Source organism: Aquarana catesbeiana, linkage group LG01 (assembly GCF_042186555.1).
Source record: "Aquarana catesbeiana isolate 2022-GZ linkage group LG01, ASM4218655v1, whole genome shotgun sequence".
In the NCBI taxonomy this organism is placed as follows: domain Eukaryota; kingdom Metazoa; phylum Chordata; class Amphibia; order Anura; family Ranidae; genus Aquarana; species Aquarana catesbeiana.
In genome coordinates this window covers 95,253,669-95,266,971 of record NC_133324.1, presented here as the reverse complement: position 1 = coordinate 95,266,971, position 13,303 = coordinate 95,253,669, and the positions used below count along the sequence as shown (strand labels likewise).

At 46.0% G+C, this 13,303-nt stretch overlaps 1 protein-coding gene across 1 annotated transcript in view; it reads left to right on the top strand.

Annotated features, from left to right (window-relative positions):
* The first annotated feature begins 61 nt into the window (after positions 1 to 61).
* LOC141132974 (uncharacterized protein C5orf34 homolog) overlaps positions 62 to 13,303 on the top strand; it is an 80,889-nt gene continuing 67,647 nt past the window's right edge. The window contains exon 1 of the mRNA XM_073622029.1: positions 62 to 1,145. Coding sequence (XP_073478130.1) covers positions 1,113 to 1,145 — 33 coding nt within the window. The 5' untranslated portion in view covers positions 62 to 1,112. The remainder of the gene's footprint in view (positions 1,146 to 13,303) is intronic.

Below are 13,303 nucleotides of genomic sequence, written 5' to 3'. Positions count from 1 at the left end.
ATTTCCCTTTTTCCTTCTCACATTCTTTGTCATTTTATTCATATGTATAAGTACTTGGTCTGCATTGCAGAAGGAATGTCTATTGCTGGATTGTGTAATTTGGGGTCGGCAGTATCGCTTTGCCATATCTCTGAGCTTTTGTGCTTTAAAGGACATTTGTTAGAAAAGAGGAATTTTATTAACTTGTTTGGATGGCACAAGCTCCAGTGCATTATCCTTGCTTTACTAGCAAGCCACTGCACTGGAGCAAGCATGTGACCAGTGAATGTTAGTTCTGATATGTATATTTGTTCTGTCGCTGAATGATTAATTAGTAACAAAAGCCAGGCAGGGCTGGATTCTGTACAGGCAGGGCTGGATTTTTGCTTCCTGTCCTCTCTTAGGCCCCTTGCACACGGGCGTTTATAATTTTACTGATGTTTACTCAGGAACCTGGTGACGTCCATGTGCAAGGGGCCAAAAACTGTAAAGCTGTGCAAGCATATAGACTAGTACAATTCTTCTTCATTGCCAGTATTGTGATATTCTCACTTACTCCACTCAAACTTTTCTATTTTTGTTACTGATCTGTACCCAATGCTGTATATCTTTACTCAGCTGTGTGCAAAGTTCCATGGACAACAATTCATCTCATTTCAGATCATACTTATACTCTAGTTGCCTGGCTGCTTCTTCCTTTTTTTTTTTCTTAGATTCGCATCTGTCTAGCCCAAGCATGTCCAAATTCCAGCCCACGGGCCAATTGCAGCCCATGTTCTGGTTTAATGCAGCCCCACTGGTAATTTTGGATATGTTTATCTTTTGTGGCCCCCAACATATCCCCGAGCGCCGCTGGAGGATTTGTTGGGGGGCCACAAAAGATATATACCGTTTTTATCGTTCTGGGAGGGGGCTGGACGAGTGCCTTCAGATTACATACAGGAGAATCTCCTGTTTACTCGGCAGCATCTGTAATAGGAAGTCCCGTCTCCTGGGCTGGCATTGGACAACTGTTCTGTCTATCATAGGAGGCGGGACTTTGTATTAAAGAGGCCGCTGAGTATACAGATTCTCCTGTATGTAATCTGTTGGTGCTCATCCCGCACCGCTCCCTGTCCCCTCCGAGGCTACAGATGGACATAGATCAGGCTGCATTCATGGCAATGGTGAGGCTGCAGATGGGTATTGACCCTTTATTTTGTTTCACATTTTGTTTATTTAAAAGGTAAATTTTTTATTTTTTTTTCCTGAAACTTCCCTCTTAAAGTGAAGGTGCGTGTTATATGCCGATAAATACGGTATATTCAAATAACACGCCTGAGCTCATCCTTAGACTCTTCACACACAGCCACAAAGGAAAGAGAATTCTTGTTGGGCAATGTATTAGTTTGCATTTAATTTTAATGGTTCAAAGAATGTCAGGCAAAATGGTCGGCCCTCAGGCATGTTCAATTCATCAAATCTGGCCCTCTTTGAAAAAAATTTGGACACCCCTGGTCTAGCCCTAAGCTAGCCATGCATGGCTCAAATTTCATCGAATTCCAGTTCCAAATACTGCAGCTGCTGACTTTTAATAATCAGACACTTGCCTGTCCCAGGGTCCAGTGATGTGGGGGAACGAAGCCCCGCTCATCTCCCCCTCCTCTCTGCAGCGCCGGCATAGTCACTGTGGGCGCCCGGCTATGGCTTCACAGCCGGGCACGCACTGCGCATGCACAAGGCGCGCCGTGACTGCCCGGACAATCATCTGGGACCTGTGACGCGTCCCATATAATTGCCGAGAGGGAGGGGGGAGAGGTGATCTCCCTTCCGCTGCCGAGGAAGTGGGAGCTGGGACCCTCTATAAAGAAGGTATCCACTCCCCCCCCCAAAATAAAATGACATGCCAAATGTGACATGTCAGGGGGTCACCTTCCCTTAAAGTGGAAGTTCCATTTTTGGGTGGAACTCCGCTTTTAATCTGCTAAAATTTGGGTGGAAAATTCTCACATGAACACTAACTGCATCGTATCAGATGAAGTCAGTGCTCTGGTTTTCAATCAACCTTTGCAGCTGCTTAATGTCCTATATATAGGACATTGACATCAGTCCCTGCCCTCAAATGGCTTACAATCTAAGGTCTCTACCTCATTTCCATACACATACTAGGGCCAATTTTTTAGATCGGAGCCAATTGACCTACCAGCATGTCTTTGGAGTGTCAAGTAATTTTTCTCTTGACCAGCCATTAGGCTGAATGAGTGCAATTTAAACATGTATAAATAGACTTGTGATTGTAAAGTCTCGTGTGTGTGGGGTGTGTTTTTTTTTTTTTATTTTTTTTTTTATATTTATAACATGTTATACTTGCCTCCTCTGCGCAAGGTGTTTTGCACAGATCCTTCTCTTTCTCTCGTGTGGGCGCACTCCCGAGTCCTGCTGCTGCATCTATTGACAGACAGCAGGACTCTGCCCCACCCCCGGCTCCCATGTCACTAGATTTGATTGACAGCAGCGGGAGCTAATGGCTCCCGCTGCTATCAATCCATCCAATGAAGACCCAAGACAGCAGCTGGGCTCGTCCTCATCACTAGAACATTCAGGTAAAAAAAAGGGGGCTCTGGGGGGGGGCAGCTGCAGCACAGGTTTTTCAACTTAATGCATAGAATGCACTAAGGTGAAAAACCCTGAGGGTTTACAACTCCTTTTATTTACTATAACACCAACAAAAAAAAAAATAAGTCAAAGCCACACAAGGCACTCTGAGATAGTGGAGAGGTCTAAGGGAGATTGTTTCTCCTCTCTGCATCAGTATACTTAGAACTAAAAAGAATGGGTGAATTGTCTCCTTATGCCGCGTACACACGATAGGATTTTCCGACGGGAAATGTTCGATGGGAGCTTGTTGTCAGAATTTCTGACCGTGTGTAGGCTCCATCGGACATTTTCCGTCGGAATTTCCGCCAAACAAAATTTGATATCTGAATCTCAAATTTTCCAACAACAAAATCCATTGTCATAAATTCTGATCGTGTGTACACAATTCCGACGCGCAAAGTTCCACGCATGCTCGGAATCAAGCAGAAGAGCCTCACTGGCTATTGAACTTCATTTTTCTCGGCTCGTCGTACGTGTTGTACGTCACCGCGTTCTTGGCTATCGGAATTTCTGACAAGATTTGTGTGACCGTGTGTATGCAAGACAAGCTTGAGCCAACATCTGTCGGGAAAAAAAACATGGATTTTGTTGTCGGAATGTGTGATCGTGTGTACGCGGCATAACTCTGTTAGCAGTTTGGTTTCAGGTGTATGGATATTATTGGGTGAACTGTAAGTATGTAAGACATTATTCCCCCAAAATAAAAGTACATAGTTTACAGAGGCAGCTATAAGGACCCAGCTAGATGGTACTGGCTAAAGATGAGCTTTGAGGATTGTCTTGCATTTTGGCTCCGATTTTGGTCTGAACCCAAAAGTCAGCTGTCATAGTCAAGCCCTTGAGGATGGAGATGATTGTGACCATTGACCTAATATGGGCACATGTCAATGACATTGACAAACGCCTGGCAGGCAGAATAGTCCGAAACCCTTTATTGTATACAAGAATGTATTAATAAGGCCTCATGCACACTGGACGTTATCAAAAAGCCAGTAATGTTAGCTGTAGAGAGTTTTTCAGCATTTTTACACTAGGGTTTTTTGGCTGTAGTGTTTTTTTAGCAACAAATTATACTCCCATAAAAGCTTATAGCCACGTTTTTAGGCTGTTTTCAGCTTTTTACAGAGTTGGAGCTGTTTTACAGCTGAAAAACTCCTCTCAAAACCTACTAGTTCAGGGTTTTTTTTCCAGCCAGATAACACCCCTGCCAAAACCTGCTGATAACAGCCTATGTGTGCATGGATACATAGGATAACATACTGGGGAGTTTATTGGCTGCAGAATAAAACGTCTGAAGCCAAAAAATAGCAGTTGTAAAAACATAGAGTGTGCAATGAGGCCTTATAGTCAGCAACATTATATATGGGTGATGACCTGGTGACCCCAATGCCTCAGACAATGCCTGTGTTGACTGTGCAGAAATTTGACCCTGATAACAGGTTCTCTTAGGTCATGCTTCAGTCAAACATGCAATAATAATAATGCAACTCATTTATCAATCAGGCGTAATGTATTTTTGATCTCTCTCTTTTTTTATACCTTATATGGGCACATACCATTCATTTTATTTATTTTCAGTCCGGTCACTGATATGTTTTTTTAATTTTATATTTAATTATGTATTGTACTATCTATCATAATTATGGTTTTTCGATTAATCCCATATACTCTATATGTGTTTTGGGCATCTAAGCTGTTTTATGGACTGTACTGATGCCCCTCATTGGGAGTGTCTGGTGGGCTCTATGTTTGAGCCTTTACACTTTAGTGTGGTGAAGTACGCTCTCCTTTTTTAATAAAATTATTTTATATAAACTCATGTTTATCTAATATTTTTTATGCCTAAATGTAATCCATTTGGACATTACCTATAAGCTTTTAGGCATACACTATATATACTGAATCATCCAAGCTCTTATATATTTTACTATTATGCTTCTCTGTATTTGTTCACCTTTGGTGACACCTTGGCGGCTCTTCCGGCCCCTTATTGAGGCCGGGCTCTACTTCCTGTAAAGCTGCGACCCTATCAAATGTGGTTGCTGGCGGACTGATAGAGAGGCTTGGCTGATGAAGCCTGGAGCGTATTGACGTTGCTATTGTGACCTGCGCGTGACGTCATCGCGCAACACGAAAGCGAGGCTTGGCACTGAGTGTGGAGCACGGCGGCGCCGCTGCGCTCCCACTCACTATGTTATTGTGACCTGCGCATGACGTCATTGCGCAACACGCAAACGAGGCTTGGCACTGAGTGTGGAGCGCGGCGGCGCCGCTGCGCTCCCACTCACTATGTATTACGTACTGACAGCGAGGCTTGGTTTCCGGATTAAACAACCGGACCAATGCCAAACTGTATTCGCTATTTTTATTATAAATCGGGGCTCAAAATATATTATAGGTTTCTATGTACACAGTCCCTCTTAGTTTTTAAGGAACTATTAGCATATTTGCTTTATATGCCCCTTTGAACCGGAAGTGGCGGCCATCCGAAGTACTTCCGGTTTCAGACACTTCCAGTGGGGGTCACCATTTCTTTATATAAAGAGCGGTGGGATGAGGGGGTCCACACCCCAGATGATGACTGTTTAGTTGAAACATGTCGGGTGGACCTCTCATGACTACCGCTACACGATCTACATGCTGTTTTTACCTTCTAAAAATGTGAGTCTGTTTTTATTCGCTATTTTAATAAATCCAAGTTTAAAAACGTTATCACGCTATGTGAGTGTTTTTATCCCTCACATGCCACACAAATTAATCGCTTGGCTTATGGTGTATCCATTGAAGAGGAAGCCGTGCTAATTCCTTCCCCCCTTTCTGTGTGATGATGACATCTGACCAGATATAATACTCAGACCTGTTGGTCATCAAGCCTTTTTGACCTGTTTTGGCATATGCTATTTCAGGCCACTATCTCTGGTAAGCCTCCATGATTCCTGGTGACGGTCCTGGCACTGATTTCAATCTTCTGTGCACTTCTGGTCTCCCTGCGGTCCATTCACCTACCAGGTTGCTGGGTCTAAACAACCCCTCTGCATGCTCAGGAGACACCTGTTCATCATCGCTTATGCACCGTTATCACAGATTTTTTGCTTATATTTAATTTTTTTTTTCTCACTCATAATGATATGGACTTTATATCTAATACCATTTTGTGATGTTTTTTCACTTATCATTGGATTTAGTGAATGTATTTAAGTGCTATTATTTTGTCCACTAGTCACATTTATTCACGTAAGCACTTTTTGGTTCACACTGAAATGTTTGCTTTGTAATCACTTAATATTTAAGAGTGTTTTATTATTTAGATTCATTTCATTTATCACTTACTTACGGAGTTTATAGCGCCACACTTTTTGAAGTCCCCCCCCCCCCCCTAGAGTACACGTCCCCCCCCCTAGAGTACAGGCGTCCCCTTCCCCCCTGGAGTACAGGCGTCCCCTTCCCCCCTGGAGTACAGGCGTCCCCTTCCCCCCTGGAGTACAGGCGTCCCCTTCCCCCCTGGAGTACAGGCGTCCCCTTTCCCCCCTGGAGTACAGGCGTCCCCTTTCCCCCCTGGAGTACAGGCGTCCCCTTTCCCCCCTGGAGTACAGGCGTCCCCTTTCCCCCCTGGAGTACAGGCGTCCCCTTTCCCCCCTGGAGTACAGGCGTCCCCTTTCCCCCCTGGAGTACAGGCGTCCCCTTTCCCCCCTGGAGTACAGGCGTCCCCTTTCCCCCCTGGAGTACAGGCGTCCCCTTTCCCCCCTGGAGTACAGGCGTCCCCTTTCCCCCCTGGAGTACAGGCGTCCCCTTTCCCCCCTGGAGTACAGGCGTCCCCTTTCCCCCCTGGAGTACAGGCGTCCCCTTTCCCCCCTGGAGTACAGGCGTCCCCTTTCCCCCCTGGAGTACAGGCGTCCCCTTTCCCCCCTGGAGTACAGGCGTCCCCTTTCCCCCCCTGGAGTACAGGCGTCCCCTTTCCCCCCCCGGAGTACCGGCGTGTCGCTTCCCCCCCCCCGGAGTACCGGCGTGTCGCTTCCCCCCCCCCCGGAGTACCGGCGTGTCGCTTCCCCCCCCCCCGGAGTACCGGCGTGTCGCCTTCCCCCCCCCGGAGTACCGGCGTGTCGCTTTCCCCCCCCGGAGTACCGGCGTGTCGCTTTCCCCCCCCGGAGTACCGGCGTGTCGCTTTCCCCCCCCCGGAGTACCGGCGTGTCTCTTTCCCCGTTAATGACGGGGCACTTTTCCTCCCATTGATACCAATAATGGGGCACTATTTCTCCCCCTAATTCAGGGCTTGACAAAACCCAGGCCTCAGGTCACAATGGCAACTGGAAATTGTGTCCTGGCGCCTGGGCTACAGCAGCTGTCTGGATTCTTTCCACGTGCCCCCACTGGCGGACTTATGTTGGGCTGGCCAAAATTGAGGCCGCTGTTTTGCGGCCTGCTGGAGTGGGATACATGCTCCTTTTTGCAAAGCAGCGCCCTCCTCTGGTGAGCGGTGCTGTGATGAGCGAGGCTTTCTCTCACTGCCTGCCCACCTCTGACATCATCTTCCCAGTTTAACAGCTGGGGTTGAGGTTGCGGGCTTGATCGGTTGCCTTTTCCTTACTGCCACTGTGAACGGGGGGTGCCACCTATTAGTGGCCATCAGTGCAGCCCATCAGTGCCACCTCAACAGTGCAGCCTATCAGTTCTTATCAGTGCCCATCAATGCCCATTAACACAGCCTCATCAGCGCCCATCAGTGCGGCCTCAACAGTGCCACCTTTTAGTACCACCTCATCAGCGCCACCTCATCAGTGCCCATTAGTGCAGCCTCATCAGTGAAGGAGAAAAATGACTTATCTGCAAAATCTTTTCACAAACAAAAAATATATATATATTTTTTTTTAATCTTCTGTCTTTTTTCGTTTGGCATCAGGCGTGAGCAATTCTTATTGCCCGAGGCCCCAGACATGCAGTTCTGGAAGCTGGGCAGCTGATTTAAAAAACTTTCTCCTAACTTTTTTAGCTGGCTTCTAGATTCCAAACAAATTTGTCAAGCACTGCCCTAATACCAAAGATGGGGCACTATTACCCCCCCTAATACCAATGACTGGGCATTGTTTACTCCCCCTAATACTAAAGATGAGGCACTATTATTCCCCCTAATACCAATGATGGGGCATTGTTTACCCCCCCAATACTAAAGATGGGGCACTATTACTCCCTCCTAATACCAATGATGGGGCATTGTTTACTCCCCCCTTATACCAAACATGGGGCACTATTACACCCCCTAATATTAAAGATGAGGCACTATTACTCCCCGTAATACCAATGATGGGGCATTGTTTACTCCCACTGACGCCAGGACATTTTCTGCTCCCACTGGCCACAACCCGTCCAGTGTGCTGCTGTTACTCACTGTCTGATGCCATCTCTTCTATCTCTGGAACTGTAAAGGGCTCCAGGAGAGAAGAGGCCGTCATTTCCTGTGCCTGTGTTTTACAAGCGCAGGCACATGCTGTTCTGTTATTTGTCAGAACCGATCAGCAGGTCCAGGGCAAAAATGATTGGCCTGGACCTGAAGACTGATCGGTGCTGGAGCCAATCACAGCACCCCTGGCTGGCGGGCACGCGCGCCCCCCCCCCGGCTCGGGAACACAGATCACTTACATGTACGTGACCCTGTGCAGTGCAGCCATCCTGTAGCAGTAAAACTGGTATGGGGCGGTCGGGAACTGGTTAATGTGTGAAATAGGTGGCTAAATATTGCAATGCATCATATCTTGGTGTGGTTCAGGGAGTAGTACAATGTGTGTGTCTAAGGATGGGTTGGTGAATGGACGGTCAGCAGAAACCGCATGTATGGTTTGCTGAAGATGCCGAGTGAAAAGATGTTTTTCTATGTCTATAAAATGTAATAATGGTGCCATCGGGGCCCCGCCTCTTCCCAGATGGCAGGCTTCACACCACCTGAAGCACAGGGCTTTATTCAGTGTTAATGCAGGGAAGCGCAGTTCCGGTGTCTTGTCGAATACAGTCCCCTATCATATAGTGTCCACCCTGTACTGCGCAGGTGCAGTACGGAGGACAAATGAGGCGCCGAAAGTCTCCGAAGTTTAACAGCTGATCATCAGCTGTACACGGCGCCTGCGCTTTTATTCTCACCCTATGTCCAGGTTCATTCCCTACTATCCAAGTGGACATAGAGTTAGAATAAATAATTGCCGAGCGCAGCGAGGCCGTGCCTGAAGCGTGGCGAGCGAAGCGTGGCGAGCGAAGCGAGCCCGCGAGGGGCCCTCTTACAAAGCCATCGCCTAAGCGCCGTGTACAGCTGATGGTCAGCTGATCAACTTCGGACACTTTCGGCATCTCCTTCTGCTCCGTACTGCGCAAGCGCTGCGCCTGCGCAGTACGGGGCGGACACTATGCGATAGGAGGACAGTTCTAGTCAGAACACCGGCACCTCCAGCACTGAATGTATGTAATTCCATGGGGTGCTGGAGGGTCTATTGATGTTGGCTGCTGGGGGATCTATTATCCCGAGGGGGGTGGGGGGTTTATTGTTGGCAGGGAAACTCTTGTTGCTGGGAGGGTCTTATGTTGCTGGGGGATTCAATTGTTGCTGAGGGGGGGATCTACTGTTGAGGGAGGGGTCTACTGATGCTGGCTCCTGGAAGAACTATTGGTTCTGGTGGTCTGGTGGGGGGGGGGGCTTATTGCTGGTGGGGGCTCTATTGTTGCTGGGAGGGATCTACTGTTGCGGGAGGGGTCTACTGATGCTGGCTCCTGGGAGACCTATTGGTTCTAGTGGGGGGGCTTATTGCTGGTGGGGGGCTCTATTGTTGTTCGGAGGGATCTACTGTTGAGGGAGGGGTCTACTGACGCTGGCTCCTGGGAGACCTATTGTTGCTGGGGGATCTATTGTTGCTGGAGTTCTGGTGTTGCTGGGGGTTTATTGTTTCTGGGGGGTGGTCTATTGTTGCTGGTGGGGGGCTCTATTGATGCTGGAATTCTGTTCTTGCTGGGGATCTGTTGTTTCTGGGGGAGGGGGTCTACTGTTTCTGGGGGAGGGGGGGGGGGTCGGTCAGCTGCAGGGGATCCATTTTGCTGTTTTTCTTTTCATTAACCTCTTCTTCAATACCGGACACTTTCAGCCCCTTCCTGCCCAGGCCAATTTTCAGCTTTCAGCGCCATCACGGTTTGAATGACAATTGCGCGGTCATGTAACACTGTACTCAAATGAAATTTTTATAATTTTTTTTTCACACAAATAGAGCTTTTGGTGGCATTTAATCACCACTGGGTTTTTTTTGTTTATTATATAAACAAAAAAAGACCGGAAATATTGAAAAACACATTTTTCTTTGTTTCTGTTATGAAACGTAACAAATAAATAACAGTTCTTCAGAAATTTAGGCCAAAATGTAGTCTGCTACATTTCTTTGGTGAATATAACCCAAATCAGTGTATATTATTTAGTCTGTAGGAAAGTTAGAGAGTCCACAAGCTATATGATATCTATCTGAAAATGGATCAATCCTGATGTACTGACGGCCAATCTCATTTCTTGAGGCCCAAAAATGCCAGGACAGTACAAATACCCCCTGAATGACCCCCTTTTTGGAATGTAGACAGTCTGAGGTATTTAGTAAGAGGCACAGTGGGGTTTTTTGAAGTCGTAATCTTTTGTTGCAATATTTTGGAAAATGAAGAAATGAAAAAAAAAACAATGTTCCCCATTTTTTTTTGTTTACATACTGTAACCAGTGCTGTACAGTGTCCTCATATAACTGGTGTGGCAGTGATCAGGGACACTGGTGACGGCATGCAAAAAAAAACAAAAAAACAAAACAAAAAAAAACAACCTTTTTAAAGATTTTTAAAAAATTTTCTACATTTTTTTTTAAATTTTCTACATTTTTTTAATGACTTTTTTTTTTTTTGTTTTTATGATTTCTTTTTTTACATACTGTGACCAGAGCAATACAGTTTTCCCATACATAGTAACACTGTACTACTCTGGGGAGGTGATCAGGATTTTTATTTTTTACACACTATGATTTGCTTATATTTTACTGGTATAAGCAACCATTTTTGCTGAATGAAATCTATTCATTCCATGTTTACTATTGTAATTAGCCACAGCTAATCACATGGTACAGATAGGCTGTGATTGGCCCTGTCTGTGCCATTTGATCACTGTGGCCAATCGCAAAGAGCAACATAATAGTACACGCAATGAATTGCATAAATAGAAGCCATTCATTGTGTACAATTGTCATGTGGTCAGCGGTGATTGGTCATAGTAATCACATGGCACCGGCAGCATGCCGGTACACTGATCTGTCATCCGTTGTGTCCGGCTGCAGCACGAAATGTGGGGCGCGTGAGGTGCATTCTGGGGAGGACATCATATGACGTCCCGTCCAGCCCTCAGGCCAGGCGGGAAGGTGTTAAAGGTACAGGGACACATTAGAAACCCAGCAAAAGCGCAATGGCAGCTGAAGGCATCCATTGTGTCCCCACATCAATTCCAGTGAGCAAGCCATACAAAAAGATGGCAACCACCCCAATGTATAACTTGCCTTCGCAGTAAGGTGCAAATGAAAGGAGCAAAAAGCAAATCCACACAAAAACCTCCTGCGCTTGGGAGTGAACCCACACAATGTAAGTTGGCTATATATCCGTCCTGGCTTGTATAGGTACACTTCGTCTTGCTGCCTCTTAGGACTGGGGGCGTCTGGAACAACTGAAACCAAAAAAAAAAAAAACAGGGAGGGCACAAAGACTTAGTGCTGTAGACCCCTTTTTCACACTGGAGGCAGTTTTCAGACACTTTAGCGCTAGAAATATCACCTGTAAACTGCCTCCCATGCCGCCCGAATGTGAAAGCCCGAGTGCTTACACACTGGGACGGTACGCTTGGGGGACGTTACAAAAAGTCCTGCAAGCAGCATCATACAGCGCTCCCAAAACGCCCTGCCCATTGGAATGAATGGGCAGTGATTCCACAGCGCCTGAAAAGCGCTTTGGAAGAGCCGCAACACGGGCGTTTTTAACCCCTTCTTCGGCCGCTAGCGGGGAGGGTTAAAAGTGTCCCGCTAGCGGCCGAAAAGCGCCGCTTAAACAGCGCTAAAATGAGCGGCGCTTTAGTGCTAACGCGGTCCTAATGTGAAAATAGCCTTATCCTTAAACCATCGCTTTATTAATATAAATAGTGGTAAGTATTATACTCACAAGATGACAAATGTATCAAGCACATCACATAGTACACCGTCATCCAATCCACATTGCATCAGATCATGTGGTAGGAGAAGGTGAAGAGCCAATAGGCTAACATGTTTCGAGGACTAGCCTCTTCCTCAGAGCCCTGAAGAAGCTAGTCCTCTAAATGCATTAGCGTATTGGATCTTCACCTTCTCCTACCACATGATGCAATGTGGATTGGATGACGGTGTATTATGTGATGTGCTTGATACATTTATCATCTTGTGAGTACAATACTTACCACTTTTTATATTAATAAAGGGATGGTTTTAGGATAAAGCATTAGGTCTGGGCGCCCTCTCTGTCTTTTTATGGTTGCACATGGATGGAGATTGCACAATATAGGCAAAGAAATTCCTAGCAGACTTACCAGCCAGCCAGCAAAATAAACAAATTGTCGTTTCTAACAATTCAGAGTAAAAACAGAGGCTTTTGTTGCACTCATTTGCAAATTTATGTGGAAGCCGCAGCGCCCCGCCAAGGCTCCTCTGTAAAGTGCGGCCCTAACTCTATATATATGTTTAGTTGCAGGTTTGTCCCTACATAAGGTTGTTACTCTTTATTGCTTTCACTAAATATCCTATAAAGAGACCCAGTCACCAGCTACAACTTTTCAATTTACAGGATTTTATTGAAACATAAATGTACTTTATTTATCACAAGTATTTCTATAATGCAGACAATTTACACATTTATATTGCACATTCATATCAGCCCTCTCGGATCTTACAATCTATAGCCGGCCACAGAAGGATTGAACCTCGGCTGGTTCAGCATGGACAGGCCTGAGATTCAATCTATCCATGGGCAGGCTGGTTGTACTGAAATCGATTGACTTCAGTCCAACCAGTCTGTGGGATTTTTATTCAGGCAATCACTGCCGGCAGTGATCATTCTGTTCTTCCAGCATGGAAAGCACCCCGCTGGCAAAATACAATAGCACTATGAGAGGGATTCCCCCATCTGTGTTGATGGGGGAAATCAAGCAATTTTCTTTCCGTTCACCCATTGTGTGAAAGAAATTTGCATAATATGGGCTGCTAAAGTCCTTAAGGTTGGCCATAGAAGTGTATTTTTTTTTTCAATCAAGCACTGGGCGGATCGGAAAAACCAAATGGGATCCCCATCCCCATCTGTTTACATAAAGCAAACACTCTAAAGAACACAGTTATATAGAAATGTAACAGTACCACACCAGTACTGTTAAGTAATATTAGTCAAATTTTATTACAATATCAAATAAAAAAAATCCCATACATAGGACTATATTGCAAATGTAGAAAACACTTTACAGTAAAAGGCATTGCCACCCTAGGTGGTAGATGAGTGGGTGTAGCTGAGCCTAAGAGGTATTGCCACCCTTGCTGGTACAAAAAAGTGGTTACTGCCCGCCCCCACCTGTAACTGGTCACCGCAGCAAGGAGCTTTGCAAATGCAAACACATAAAAATAAGACA